The sequence below is a fragment of the Acipenser ruthenus genome, chromosome 23, assembly GCF_902713425.1.
Source record: "Acipenser ruthenus chromosome 23, fAciRut3.2 maternal haplotype, whole genome shotgun sequence".
Lineage (NCBI taxonomy): Eukaryota > Metazoa > Chordata > Actinopteri > Acipenseriformes > Acipenseridae > Acipenser > Acipenser ruthenus.
The window spans coordinates 6,512,948-6,528,915 of NC_081211.1; the positions used below are offsets into that span (position 1 = coordinate 6,512,948).

Below are 15,968 nucleotides of genomic sequence, written 5' to 3' on the forward strand. Positions count from 1 at the left end.
CTGGTGTATTTAAATAAAGGCCATTTCCATATGAAGCAAAATACTGTAATACCAATGATACAGACAGCTTACATTTGTAAAATATGTTTTGTTTTTCCATACAGGTAAGTGAACAGCCTATAGGGTTAATCACATAACTCGAAATGGAAAATCTGGGCTCTGCAGCGTGAAAACATTCCCACGTGACTGCAACGCTGATCACTCCCGCTGGTAGGGCCAGACCTAAAAGTAAACTGCTTGAATCACACTCACACACACAAGACTGCAGATACGGGTCTCGAAGACGAGCAAGTGCTCAGCTGGGCTCTGCTCAGCCCACAACACATCTGGACTGGAACATGAGAAGAGGACCGTCACACATAAAACTCGCTAGAAACTTTCGAAGTTGTTTGGAACTGTGGGAAAACAGACCACTTCTTGATTAGAAACGAATCGAACGGGACCTTTATTTAGTTAAAAAAAATGCCGGAGCGAATTAGCATTCCTGAGTTCGTTATTGTAACTAGCGAGGACATCGCTTCACCGGTTACCTCAAGCTTCACCTCGAAAATGACAAAGTGCAGGAACACTGTTGCTAGTTTGGAAGAGGTAGGTAACTAACTGCAAAACTGTCAAACTTTTTTGTGTTTTGTATTTTCTTATTTTCTATGTACATCAAGTACAGACTCGTACCAAATAATGTTAGCTGGTACAGCAGGTTAGTCATATTAAGTTAAAAGACACTGGTTTGGCAGCTTTATAGATTATTTCCTCTCATTGTGTTGCAGTAGACTGCACTCTATATTGGACATTTCAATTGAAGTCCATTTACACTTCCACTAAACAAGAGAAAGTGTTCTGTTTTGTAAATGATATAGAGAAGTAGGCGCCTGCTTTGTGTTGGGTGGGGGTTGAATGTTAATTTGGTTTCTCTCAGATTACAGACTGGTGTAAATTGATACCCTTGCTTTTAGACATGTTTTGTGGAGGACTTGACAGATTTTAAAGACTAATGTCTGGGGTCTGCTATACAAGTTAGTTTTCTCAATGGGTTCAGGGTATCACAGTCACTACTGCAACAGCCACTGCTTTGTCCAAAGGACAGCTAATTTACTTTTTCAAAGATAACAAGTTCTATTACAACTAGAATCTCATATAGTACTATTTTCAATTATATACCAGCTACTTGTGATCAGATATTTTGGCAGTTATTTGCCTGCCAGAGCACTTTGCAAATTAGCCCATTGTTGCAAGCAGTGTATTCAAATGTTGATTACAGCATGAAAATACAGTAGTTAGGGCATACAGTACCATATTTGATCTAAGTATGCCCATTAGAATAAATTAATAGGTCATCATTTAGGGGACGGAGTTTCGACAGTATTTGGCACCATTTCAATTGATTGTAATCTATATTTTACTGGTATAACATTAAAAAACGAATTTGAAGACCAGAATTGTTGAAAGGGATTTTAAATTATATACTGTAAAAATATGACATATATTTTTGTATGCATTAGAAAACTATTGGTGGACTGTAGGAGAGTCTTGGTAAAAAAAAGATAATTTAACTCTTTTTTGGTGTTTCATGTTAAAAAACTATTATTAAAACTATGTGGAAATAGCCTACTTACCCTTTTTTACTTAGCCATAATTCTCTGAGCTTTGAACATGCCATTTATAACCTCCTACTACTGCAAGATTTGGCTTGCAGTGATCAACAAGGGCAAGAGCATGCAATCAGATCTTAACATTATAACATCAGGGAGAAACGAATTAGGCAGGAGAAGTTAAATGACTGTCCTGAGCAGTGTCGTGTGATTCCCTGCCGTTCCGGATTCTGACCTCTGTTGGTGAGATGACATGAGGTTCAAAGCTCTATAACCACGAATGCAGGTGAGCCGCTACACACCTGACACAAGGTGATTTCCTCGGGCGACAAGATACCTTCGCAGTGACAAGAGCTGTTACTGCTTCTGCTGTTATTCCCTAGAAATCAAGAACGACGCGTTTGGGTGCATGGAATACTACAAAAAAGATCATCTTTGGGAGAATTGCATTGAAGCGGTTCTCTGATTGCTCAATTCCATAGTTGTCAAGTGCAGAAATGGCAAAAAAATAGGATTCAGTGACCCCGCCCCCCCACCAGAGTTGCAGGACTTGAACCCTGACTGCTGATATGGTTATTCTTTTAGGAAATACTCCTGTTGCCATATCTAATCCCATTTACCAGTTGAGAGGTTTCCAAAACCAGTGGCACAGACTGAGCATGTTTCAGTGCAGGTGAATCTCTTCATTGTATGTAATGAGTTCTCTTTGTGCTTTTAAAGTAAGCACCTTGTACACTATAAAGGCATACACAAGCCTTTACAGTGATACATTAGGCCTAGTTATACCTCTTAGAACTGAGGATATAGTCAAATGTGTAGAGTGCAAGTCTAAGGAAATTATGATGCGGTTGTATAATACACTGGTGGGACCGCACTTTGAGTATGGTGTCCAATTCTGGTCACCACAATACCAAAGGGACATTGTGGCCCTGAAGACAGTCCAACAAAGAGCAACCAGACTAATCCCAGGTCTTAAAGGACTGAGCTATGTAGACAGGCTGAAAGAACTGAATCTATTTAGCCTGGAACAAGAAATAGAGGGGACATGTTTTGAAGGCTTTAAAGTCTCAAAAGGAGTTGACATAGTTAACTGTAACCAATATTTAAGGCTGTGCGTTTTTGGTTTTTATTTTTGGTCATGTGATGTCTCTTTAAAGTTATATTGAGCCGACTCCATTTCTTAATTAAACTCTTGGAAAATCATTGATTGTGTAGCAAGATGACTTTTTGTTTTTTCTCCTGTAACTTGAATGAAACAATGATTCTGTTTCATTGATAATGTAAAAAAAAAAAGGCAGCTCCTTATTTTTAATTCAAACTGAACACAAAAAGCTAGTTCATTTAAATTATTTTTCCCAGATTGAAAATCTTAATGACTCCTTGCAAACATGCTATAACCTGTTTTGCAAATAATACTTTCCTCTTAATTACGATTTAATTAAGTCAATTTAACTTCACTCACTGTTTGTGTTCGGCATTACAAATAAGGAGCTGCCTTTTTTTTTTTACATTATCAATGAAACAGAATCATCGTCTCATAAAGTTACGGGACAAAAAAAAACTAAAGACTTTTACAAGTGTTTAATTGAATTGAGTCGGATCATAAAAAGGACATCACGTGATCAAAAATAAAAACCGAAAACCAAGAGCCCTGAGGCAGTGTGGTCCAGTGGTTAAAGTCCAGAGCTTGTAACCAGAAGGTCACCGGTTCAGATCCCACCTCTGCCACTGACTGACTCACTGTGTGACCCTGAGCAAGTCACTTCACCTCCTTGTGCTCCATCCTGCAGATGAGATGTTAAATCAATGTCCTACTGTAAGTGACTCTGCATATAATGCACAGTTCACAGTCTACCTCTGTAAAGTGCTTTGTGATGGTGGATTATATATTATATTACCAATACTTTAAACACAGTACAGACACCAGGACCAGAGGTCTGAAAAGTGATGTTATTTTGTGCATTAAGCATTCATAATGCATGAAAGGAAGTAGTACCAAGGTGTCACACATGTTAGTAATAAATATACAAATCCTCTCTGTACTCATTATATGTCAACGTTGTATCCGTATGTGCAGTGAGTTTTCTTTTAATGTCTTTTTATGTGCCACACACAACGGTAAAACTGAAAACAAGCAGGCTTCCTGGTGTTTATTTACCACAAGCCTGATTTGTTTGCGTTTGGATTACATCTGTGCCAGATGTTGCTGTTTGCCAGGCAGTGTCAAAAGTCGTAGTTCAGCTCCTTTCTAATGCAGTGTTCTAAGGGCATTCTTTAAAAGAACACTAACACAGTCAAACCACCATCTAACTGAGATAATGACACCCAACTGGGTCACTGCTCATCTTTTATTAAGCTTCACTTTTAATATAGCCAAAGTCCTTTCAAATCAATTGATGTTTTAATGCGCATGTCATTGGTCATTCGTGTTCAGAAAATATGTTCAGATTTTTATTCCGAAGGCATGATTCATGGTTCATTTACTCAGTAGGTTGTTATAGGTATTCGTAAGTTATAAAAATACTTATCTTTGAACTACCTAATGAGTAGACCAAATGCATCTAATTAGGTGCTTATCATCCAACTATTGTCAGAAACCCGTTGTGATAATGTATGTAAAATAATAAATAACACAAAGGAAAACGCATTTTGTAATTAACAAATAAGCTGCAGGGTTTATAGATGTGCCAGATGTACTTGCATCTCAAATAGTTTGGCTAGAAAGGTATATATTTTGTTCTTCAGTGCACCACCCTTTTTATGCTGTTTGTTTTTAAGACGTACGAGGTATTAGGAAGGGAGTCCATCACAGCAGAGATTGTGTGAAGCCCTGAATCGGCCCTGAAAAGCCCTGGCCGCTCCTTTTTTGTCCATATTGTCCGCAGTCCTTATCTTATGTTTTCCATTAAGACAGACATGGTCAACACTGAAAACTCCCTCATGCTCACTGTTGCAGAAAACAATTGAAATAGCACAGTAGTGTTTGAAGGAAGCAGGTTTTGGACAGATCCTCAGTATATTTAGTTCATTCAGATTAGGTGGTTTCAGACATCAATATGAAAGGTGGTGTTAAAAGTCAGTGTTATGGCTTCCTTTGACAAAGCTGTTTACTGTCAGCAGCTCAGGTATCAGTCTCTGAGTTGCAATCACCCCCCTGTAACACAATATGATCCGAGCCTCCAGGTGCAGATCAGCCTCCACATCACATTGGCCTCGACAGACGTACTATTCCAGTAAATAAGTGGAGTAGGATCCCAGCAGAGCCTCTGTCTTGAACGCCGGTTTCCAGGAATCAAGATTTCCTCATGACATATTGCACAGCACAGAGAAACTGCAGCTGACAGTTGGCAAATGGCTTTTCACTGCTGGGGCCTCAGTCTTTGTGTGTAGTGGAGTGTACTTGTCTTGCGTCCATGGTAGACAGAACACAAAATTAATCTCAGGTTTCCTTAAAGTTGTATTTTTACATATGTTTTCTATTTTTTTATTTTTTTTTTAACATAAGCCAGTACTAAAAATACTATTACTTTAGATATTCCCTATATAATATTCTCAATATAAAAACTTTTTTTTGTTTTTGTCTGTTCTGCTTTTTGGGCTATAACAGAGCTTTAAGATGTCATTGATCCCTTAGTACTGCTGAGGCAGCAGTAGCATGACTATTTGTCTGTCACTGTGGCAAACATATTAGAAGGCGGAGGAAGCTTTTTGTATCTACAGTTGAAACAGATTGTTGGCTAATTTAAACAAACTCGACTCATCAAACTCAACAGCCAAGCCAAAAATCTATAGATGTAAACTGACACCAAGTAATATGTATTTTTATAGCTATACCGGGGAAGTCTTGTAGGGATTTTCAATTATAAATGCACAACATATCTGACTCCAATCAGGAGTTGCTACTGCAGGGGCAGTGCGAACGGTTTAGTTTAATACTACACAACGTGACTACACTGCAAAGGAGGATTCTGGGAAGAAGGCGCGAGCAGCACTAAGAAAGCAAGCCAGGACTCATTAGGGGCTGAGCATTTAAACTGAAAACGGGAGGGTTATACAAAGATAGAAAAAAGTGGGGAGCAGAATTCAGGCAAGATAAGTCCTGACAGAGGCTTACATGAGACATAGATTAGGGGATGCTTAAGTTTTAAACAGTAATAATATAGTGAAATAGATCCTTTTGAGATATTTATATATATATATATATATATATATATATATATATATATATATATATATATATATACACACACACACATATATACACACTTTGGTAATGCCACTTGGGTTTAACTTGCAGTTCTACAACACTTTAAAAAGTATCAGCCAGTACAAAAATCATAAAGCAAATTCTCAAGGTAATAAATAAGTGATTACATGATTGACGATATCACAGTACTTTACCAACTATAGTACAGTACTGAAAGAGAGAAGGACTACTACATTATTATTATTATTATTTATTTCTTAGCAGACGCCCTTATCCAGGGCGACTTACAATTGTTACAAGATATCACATTATACATTATTTCACATTATACAGATATCACATTATTTTACATACAATTACCCATTTATACAGTTGGATTTTTACTGGAGCAATCTAGGTATAGTACCTTGCTCAAGGGTACAACAGCAGTGTCCCCCACTGGGGATTGAACCCACAACCCTCCGGTCAAGAGTCCAGAGCCCTAACCACTACTCCACACTGCTGCCCATCCGTAAGCAATCAAGATCTTCAGAAATTATGAACACAAAGTAAGTTTGACTGTATAAGAAAGTGTTGAACCTTTTATAAGTATTTCTAAACCATTGAGTATTTTTAAATACTTCATTATACTGATAGGGAGAGTACAGGCAGAAAGCTTCTACATGTTAGCAACGTTCCAGGAGAACACGTAGGTAATGACTTCACTTGTTCTGTTTTTCATGCTAGTTGTCATGTGGCTTTATTATACAAATGGGTAATACTGTATAGACAGCTATGGCCAAAAGTTTTGCATCACCTAGAATTCTGTGATTGAAACATAATAGAAATAAACTGTATTGACATTATTTATATATTTTATTTAACATCTTGTAATCAAAGAAACTACAAAATGATATCACAAAAGTCTACCGGAAGCCATAATAGTAGTACAGTATTTAACATTTTTGTCACATTTTCATTAGGTATATGGAAAACTATAAAGTGGTAGGTAATCCAGAATTTTAACATTATTCAGCAGGTTTCATTCGACGAGTTAATTCTATAGGGTGATGCAAAACTTTTGGCCATAGCTGTACATTACCCTGCAACATTCGGAAACCAACTGAGAAAACAGTTTAAGAGTCAGTGTGTTTCCATTCTAGTCTTACTCTTTCTTATCTTCTGTCCCCGCGGAATGAGCTGCACACTGAAGCAAAACAAAAAGCTTTAGATTGTGTCAGTGAGCGGGAATGTTGCTCCAGGGTCCTGCTTGAAGGTGTGCCAGAGCAGATGGGGTTCCTTCCCTAGCCAAGGCACTAATGAGGTTTCATTAAATCGGTGGGTGGGCAGGGGGTGGGATAGGATGCAGTGACTAAGACAGTATTGTTACACTGTATGACCCTGAAGCAAGCAGGTTAGTAACAGAGTTGAATAGAAATCACTCTCCATGATTAGTGGTACGCGCCATCCACAGAGATGAATGCATTTATGGTTTATAATCCAATACATTGAAAAGAGGGAAAAAGAAAGGCTGGGATTTTAAAATTGAACACTATGCGATGGGTAGAGTTTGGAATTTTGTAGTGATGAGTGTTGTTGACAGTTTTATGGTTACCATTATAAACGTTTCCCATAGTAAAAGTGCAATAAAGCCTAATAAAAACATGTTAAACCATAGGTAAGCATTGTAAAGCCCAGAGAGGTATGGTAAAGCATATTTAGAAACATGGCAAACCATGGTAATGGTAAATGCATAGTATAACCTTGGGGAAAGCATGGACAAACTTTTATTAGGGTATTAGGGAGGTATGACTATATCCTACCAGACATTTCAACGCAAAACAAAATGATAGAAAAACAGCAAAAAGGGTAATTTATAAGTAATCATACCTTTAAAGTTAGTGTCTTGTTTTTTGACAGAGTCTAGTGTTCACAAACCCTGGTTTTAAAGCTGTCCGTAACCTTAGACATTCTAGCTCCTTAACAAGTGTTTTGATGATGTCATGTTCATCTGAGATGGAATACATTTAAAGAAACAATTTATGAATAACAGTTTGCTTAACAAACCAATGGTGGGATCTACGGTATAAACTAATGTTTAGAATCTTAAAAAAAAAAAAAAAAAACTTTTTAAAAAGCACATTTGTACAACAAGTGTTGAGCGTTTAACAACGTTTTTTGTGTTCAACACAATTTCTTTTTTGTCAAAATCTTTCATTAAATCCAACCACAGAATGACCGGGTGAATTGCTCTTTTGAAAATTGCACTGTGTCATCAAGCACATGTAGGAAATAATGAAAGAAAGTAATTGTCTGTTTTAATTTGGAGTTTCTTTTCCATACATTATACTTGTTGTATCAACAGAGTACTCTATGAATGCACATGGGGTGCTGCATTGATTTCACTCAAGTCCCGATGGGGGCTTGTGGGCTGTTGGGCTATCCTTATTCATAGAATAAGTACACTACTCTATGCATGTTTATATTCAAAGTAATATGCACCATGACTCTGTTGCACCAATGGAAAAACAGGAAGCTCTTGTAGCAGGTGACGATGGGAGGCACATACTTGGCATGCAAATGAAGGCGCAAAATGGATTTGAGTTGGTCGTTTTGTATTGGGGTAACCACAATTCGTGTGCTGTACAAGTCTGCCATGCGCAGATGTCTGTGGAGGTTGAGGATTGGGCAGGAATGTGCTGCAGCTAGGGCATTATTCTGAAGCAAGTGGGATTTTGAGTAAGAGTGTTGGTAGAGTAAGAGCCATGCCTTTGTGGGAGTCATTGCATCCCTCGATCGCCTCAGTATTATAATTGTACACCAATGGTGTCTTGAAAGGGTTAACAAAGGGAATTGGAAACCAGTCTGTTGTCACTGCTTTGTGGTCAATGCAGATGCAGAGATTGGGAAGCTGTGGATTGATCTGAGGTTATCACAGTCTAGACGTGAGGAGTGGAGCAGGCTGACCAGCTGTTGATAAGGTGTTGAAATCTTGCTGACTTGTAAAAACACAATCGGTGCTCAGCGGAGGCACAGCCTACTGGAAAGAACATCAACACCTACAGCAGCAAACCTCTAGCCGTGTGCGTTACAGCAGATTGAAAAAGCTAAAGCTGGAAAGAGGATATTAAGCCACCTGAATTCTGCTTACAGATTTTAGAAGCAGTGCAGTGTGCTATACTTGTGTGCAGTTTAAATGTGTTTCATAATGAGTCACACCCTAAGTGAATACTAACCTGTTTATCTTTCAGCCGTCAGCAGAAGCTGATGTCCCAGCCAAGCCTTTGTTTATGTTTGAGAAACAATACAACTAAAACCAATGATTTTACATTGGGATGGTCTGACTTTATAACAAGTGTCCAGTTTATTCTTAAGTGACACATTCATTAAAGTGTGATTGATCATACTTGTTAACACTTGAAATGTATTTGCTTACGATTTTAAGTCGCCCTGGATAAGGGCGTCTGCTAAGAAATAAATAATAATAATAATAATAATAATAATAATACAAGGGGTGTGTATTCTACAAAGGAAGTTAAATGAAACTGATCAGTTTGTATGCAATACACACGGTGGACTTTATATTCAGATTATGCTAGCCAGTTGCCACCTTAAATGCCCGCAGGTAACCATGCTTTACCCATGCTTTATCAAGCTTTAGTACATTTTGAAAATCTATAAAGAGCATTTACTATGATAGTCCATCATATTCAGTACAGTTCATTAATGTGATTCCTTTGTGATGCTTGCTTAAATAATTCTGCGGCTGACAGGGAGTCCAAACATGAGATTTTCTGAATCGTATACAGTCCTTTAGACAAAAGTGGTTGAAGTTAAAAAGATTCACATTATGTTGATCTAGTATTTAGTTGCAAGCATGCAAATATGGGAGGGTGGGGGGAAACTAAATTCAACATCATAAAAAAAAATAAAAAAATAAAAGTTCTGGAACTTTTCAACCTGCTGACCTGACACTGCGGCTACATGTTGTTATACTGTCATTGCAGACAAAATATGACAGATATCTGATTGGAAGGGAATGACTCATTTTGGCAATTGGTCTTTCTTTATTTCAAGAAAGGGGATGTGGGAATTAACTGCCATGTGCGGGAAGTGTGCTCTGTATCTTACAGCTTGAGGGAATGCATCTGTGATAATCTGCTGTTTATTTTACAGTCTTTGGAGGTGGACCAAGCGACCCTACAGAGGATGAAGAAACTTGTCAAGGCCATCCATTCATCAGGACTCTGTAAGTCATGGCTGTGCTTTTATTTAATTTAATGGATTTCTTTTTTCAAATGAGTTTGCCAGCAATGGAGATAGAATCCTCCTTATTTATCCATTATTAAACAACACATACAGTAGCTATGTTGTCTATTGACTGTATGCCTGCTTATCTTTGTCCCTCCAATACTTTGGCTGCCTTCAGTGGTTTCCAAAACAAGCGTCATTAATTACGTGGGGACATAGGTCAGTGATCCTGCTGCACCCCCTGGCATTCCCTGGTACTTAGTCATTTGTTAATTTGCAACCCCATATGTTTGTGAGAGTGTATGTGTGTATGCATACCACTGAGTGATGTCTCAGCTATACCCCTAGCGTGGGGTATGGATACCCAGAGAGGGATATTTAAGCATCCAATATGTGAACCCCAAGATCTGGTGAAACATTGCATTTTCTAAGAAGGTGTGCTTTTTTAACCTTATAAAAGTTTACCACAGTCATTTTGCCATGCTTTTTCCATTGGTTATACAATGCATGCACCATAGTTTACCATGCTTTTTAATATGTTTTACCATTGCTCTCTGGACTTCACATATGCTTCATTACACTTTGCTATGCTTTTACTATGACCAACTTTTATATGGGTATTTAGTTGCAAGCATGCAAATATGCATGCCCCAGATAGCAGGAGCCTACCCTATGCATGTCCCTATCATCCAATTTGATTTAGAGCTTTATCTGAACCACATCCAGTTTCAATTGGATTAATGATGGCTGTATCTTGAGTGTGCCCCTGTTTTCCAAAAGTATTTTTTTAAAAGTTTCACTGATAAAACGTTAGACAAAACAATGGCTCCTGACCAGAATGCAGTAGCTCACTTTTTGTGCAAATGAGGAACTTATGTCTCTGTTTCTTTACACCTTTCTTCGAGCTCTGTTTTTCTGAAACAGAAATGATGAAGCTCCTGCTGGACTGTTTGCAAGTTAGGTATAACCCAAAGCGTGTGGCAAACAGACCTTTGTCACAACATAGGGTTTTGTCTTGCTTTTGTATAAGCCAACATATTGTATTGCTTTCCTTAAAGAGAATAAACCATCAAACTTGACTGTGCCTTCAGTTCAGTTAACTGTTCCTCCAGCTACAGTTATTCTTGTTCAGTCTCTTGTAGCATATCTCACCCTCATGTCAATCGAAGCAACCCGTGCAAGTGTGATCTTGAGTTATCAAAGTCTTCAAAGTGGCTGAAACAGTCACAGCACAAAATGAAGTTTCTCATTTCAGGATATCAGGGCAGTTTACCATGCCATGCACATCATTCACTACATTTGGTTTCAAATGTCTAGTTTAAAACGTAATATCAAGGACTACACTCGGTTTGCAGACCTTGCTTTGATGGTCATTTTTCTTGGAGTGTGAACCTATCCTCCTCCCTACAGTTTACCATAAAGCATAGCAAAATGCAATAAAGCATAGTGAAAAAACATGGGAAAACTGCAAAATGACCATGCAGATTTACTATGACAAACTACATTCCTTTGATGCCTAATACATTGGGGATTCAAAGAGATTGTTTTTAGGCTAGAGTGTGATGAGCAGTGCTGCTGTAACCTTTTGACTTGCAGTATCAAAGCACTGCACTGTTTACAATGGGGATTCTGAAACAGCCATGGCAACGCAGGCATGGCAACTATAGACCCATGCTTCCACCGTCAGTGCCCAGAGAAGGAAGAACCATCGTTGCCAAGAAAGGAGCTCATTAGTCAGTCAGAATTGGACCTAAAATTATGTTTGTCTTGAAAGGAACAAATACCCCCACCCCCACCCCTTTAAATAAAGTCAGATGTCAGTTTGCTTGCGTTTCCCGTAAGCTGAAGCCTCTCCATAAACAGCAAACTCATCTAAAGCATACGGTGGTTATAATGATAATTACAGGGCAGTGTGAGCCACACTTGTTGAGAGGGCTTTTCCTTTAAATCAGTGCCAAGCTGCAGAGGATTCAGTGTCTTGGCTGGGACACAATTATGTGCCGTGATGAGCTCAATAGTGTTTTTCTTTTTCTTTTTCTTTTTTTTCCCCACTTTCTCTCAACTGTTAATCATGTATTCCTCATTAATCCAGAGGACAATACCTTCATTTTTAAACACTGATGCATGGTGGACCCATGCATGGACAGCTGTTTATTGTCCCTAGTGCACACTATACACATTGTTTTCCTTTAAGATCCCCAGGGTGAAGAGTTTTTATTATTGGCAACGCCTTGTTCTAAGGTCTTTTAAGTAAAGCACATTTAAATTGGAAGCTGTCAAGCTTACCCTACAACAACAGGGCTTCAAATAAAAATAATTGGCAAGTTTGCATATACCGTCAGAATTGTTTTATCTGCATTTTCTGTTCAATATAGTAATAACAAGAACAACCATTGCAGCTAAATTGTGATGAAACTGAGGTTAATTGGCTCCTCAAAACAGCTTTGCAAAGCCAGTAGCGTCAGTTTAATAATTGATGGTGTGGAAATAAATTTTTCTACTACAGCAAAAATTCTAGGTGTAATTTTTGACTCTGCATTGTCTTTTGAGTCTCATGTTAAAAACATCACGAAAACGTAATTCTTCCATTTGCGTAATATTGCACTTTTAAGACCATCTCTGTCCATCTCAGATGCAGAGAAGCTGGATCACGCTTTTATTTCCACACTCATTGATTATTGTTATGGTCTGTTGGCTGGGGTGTCTGGCAGGGCTCTTCAGAGACTGCTGCTGGTACAGAATTCACTCGGGTTTTAACTGGAACTGCTGGATCTGAGCATATAACCCCAGTCCTGGCCTCTCTCCATTGGCTGCCAGTGTTTATGCTTATGTCCCCTCTCGTGCCATGTGATCAGCTGATCTAAATCTTCTCGTGGTTCCTAAAGCTAGGCTGCAGTCGATGGGTGACCAGGCTTTTTCTTATGCCCAGTGCCTGTGGAACTCACTGCCACTCATTGTAAGGGAGGCCCCGTCTCTTGATTTTTTGAAATCTCACCTGAAGACGTACTTGTATACTAAAGCTTTTTAATTTCTTTTTTTTTTTTAATTGTATTGGTGTTGATTTTATTTTTGTTTTGCTGGATTTGTTGTATTGTTACTGTTGTACAGCGCCTTGAGATCTTTTGAGAGGCACTTTATAAATTGAATAAATTATTATTATTATTATTATTATTAAAGAAATCCAAGATTAGGGATCAGTAAACAGTAGACCCGCCCACATTCCATTATTGAATGCTTATATTCTCTTTTTGGTTGTTAAATACCAAACGTTAACCAAACAATACATTCCAATGAAAGACAGCACTAATAGCACTGTAAAAAAAAAAAAAAACTGTTTATTTCACATGTGCTGTACTTCCAATAAAATATGTTCTGCACTGGTGTTTCATTTTCCAAAGGGATGTGATAATAGTGAAGTTACCATTTTTTATTGTGAATGGAATTATATTTCAATTTCAGTATTGAAATACAAAATGCTCTCTTATTGTGCCAGAACGATATTCTCTCTCTTTTTTTTATTTTTTAAAGCACGGTCCGCATTTGCACTCTTGTTCTATGCAATTGAGTCTGGGACCCGCAGACCACTTTTTTTGAACCCCAGCCTTTAAAACACTCCTCCCATGTATTCTCCAAATAGCTAAACTAACTGTCTTGTTACAGGCAAGGAACATGCATGTGTTGCTGAAGTTAACCCCCAGTCAGTAATAGCTACTCGGTTCCACCAAGGCTGTTTCAGATCAGTGGGTACGCAAGTTCAGTTCCCAATCATGGCCAGTCATTTCAATACGTACATTTTAACTGGGACAATTACAAAGTGAGCAATAGAAGGAGTCATAAACATTTCCTTCATCTGTGGAAACAGTTCTGTGCCCTGGAGAAGCTGAACTTTTACTTTTTGAAATATTTCCTGAAGTCTTGGTGACGGCTTGGCTACCACCAGTATTTGAGAAAACATTTCTGCGGCAGAAGGAATGTGCAGATTTACTTAGAGAAAACATTTCCATGCATATATTTTCACTTCAGTTGTAACAAAGGACACATTCAGTAAAGCTATGACTGAAAAAGAACATTGATAGAAATACAAAATCTTTAATTGTTTAACTTAGGGTGGAACAGTGCCCTGAAATTAACACAGTTAATACACCCAGAATAAACCCAACTTCATCTTCGCACTGGCAAATGTTTTACTAAATGTTTGACTTGTATTTTGTTAAGCAAAAGGATAAAAAATCACCCAACCGTCAAATTTATTGTCTCACTCGATTTTGCAAATGATTTGTGCTAGGTAAAAACATGTACTGATTGTATTTTCGCTCTGTTTTCAACACATCCACATTCTCATTGCTGTGCTTTGTGTTGTCCTCGCAGCTCACGTGGAGAGCAAAGAACAGTATATCGAGATTCTGGAGAACCTGGGGAACAGCCATCTGTCCCAGGACAACAACGAGGTGTCCACCGGCTTCCTCAACCTAGCGGTGTTCACCAGGGAGGTGGCGGCGCTCTTCAAGAACCTGGTGAGGCTCCTGGGTGTCTGTGTCAGACAGGGAGGGCATCCTGCTGAGCCCCTGCCTCTGCTGGAATCAAGCCAAAGAAACCCGGTCCGCTAGACCTTTTCACAAACTGTCTTTCAAGGTCACTATAATAACATTGTGGGGCGGGCAAAGTAATAAATCCCCATGCCTCCACTTATAAACGTTTACTACGGTAATTTTGCACCCTCATTTTGCAGTTTTCCCATGGTTATACTATGCATTTACCATAGTTTACCATGGTTTGTTATGTTTTGCAATAAGCTTTATCATACTGCTGTGGGCTTTACAGTGCTTACCTATGCTTTCCCATGCTTTCACTATGCATTATTACAATTTGTACGCTTTTACTGTGGTAAACTTCTTTATAGCAATTGAGAAACTGACCACGTGTGCAGTGTCGTAGATTTCCATCCAGTCCCCTGCTGTAACCAGTTAGCCACACAGTCTCCCCTCGCTCATCTCTAACCACTAGAGGATATAGTCTCAAAGCACTTTACTCCAAATTGCAAGGTTTTTTCAGGAAGGTGAAACACACCCAATAAAGTTACCAAACCATAAACAAAGTCAGATATTTAATATAGGGCCTCGTAAGTAGTCTTAATGTGTTTCTTACACATTATACAATTGTAATGCCTTTTAGAAAGGCTAATAGCAAATTGGAGTAAAGAGTTTTGAGAATGTGGTCTATGTCATACTGCCTCCCAGTCCGAATCGATAACCTTTGAGCCACACTGATTGCCAGCCCTCACATGTATATAATAAAATGCTGAAATAAGATTGTTTTTCTTAGTGGAAAGTATGCTGCTGCAGCACTGTGGCAGGTTTTTCCTATCAATGGTGGAAAATGCTGAACCCGTTTTTCAGTAATCTGCAGGGTAATGGCTTCTGGAGAGGGGCCTCCAGATTATACAGCTCTCTGCTTATCCCCATAGTACCACTAATCTCTTCCAGACCCAGACCCTGCTGCTGTGAGAGAGCTCCGTGCTAGCGCTTTCAGTTCCAATGCAGCATTTTCCTTTTTCCTTTTTTCTCTGCCTTATTGGAAACCATAATAATAAGTTGACTTTTGTTTCAAAACGTAATAAAGGCCAAAAGTTTTGCATCTAGCTATAGAATTAACTTATTGATTTTATGAAGTTGCTTCATAAAATCAAATGAAATCTGCTGAATAATGTTATGTTAACATATTGAATTACAAACCTCTTTTTTCTGTGCACTTAACGAAAAACCAAAATGAAACAGTTTGAAAGTCTATCATTTTAAAATCTAACATGAAATACTGTACTACTATTATGGCTTCCGGTAGACTTTTGCGATATAATGTTGTAGTTTCTTTTATTACATGATGTTAAATATAAGATCTAAATTATGTTTATATATATCGCAGACTTCAGTGCAGACTTTTGGCAC

General features: G+C 38.3%; 1 protein-coding gene across 1 annotated transcript in view; it reads left to right on the plus strand.

Moving 5' to 3' along the window:
- The first annotated feature begins 213 nt into the window (after positions 1–213).
- Positions 214–15,968, plus strand: part of LOC131696558 (arf-GAP with SH3 domain, ANK repeat and PH domain-containing protein 1-like) — a 40,296-nt gene continuing 24,541 nt past the window's right edge. The window contains exons 1-3 of the mRNA XM_058997624.1: positions 214–588; positions 9,952–10,024; positions 14,395–14,540. Of these exons, the coding sequence (XP_058853607.1) occupies positions 463–588; positions 9,952–10,024; positions 14,395–14,540 (345 nt within the window). The 5' untranslated portion in view covers positions 214–462. The remainder of the gene's footprint in view (positions 589–9,951; positions 10,025–14,394; positions 14,541–15,968) is intronic.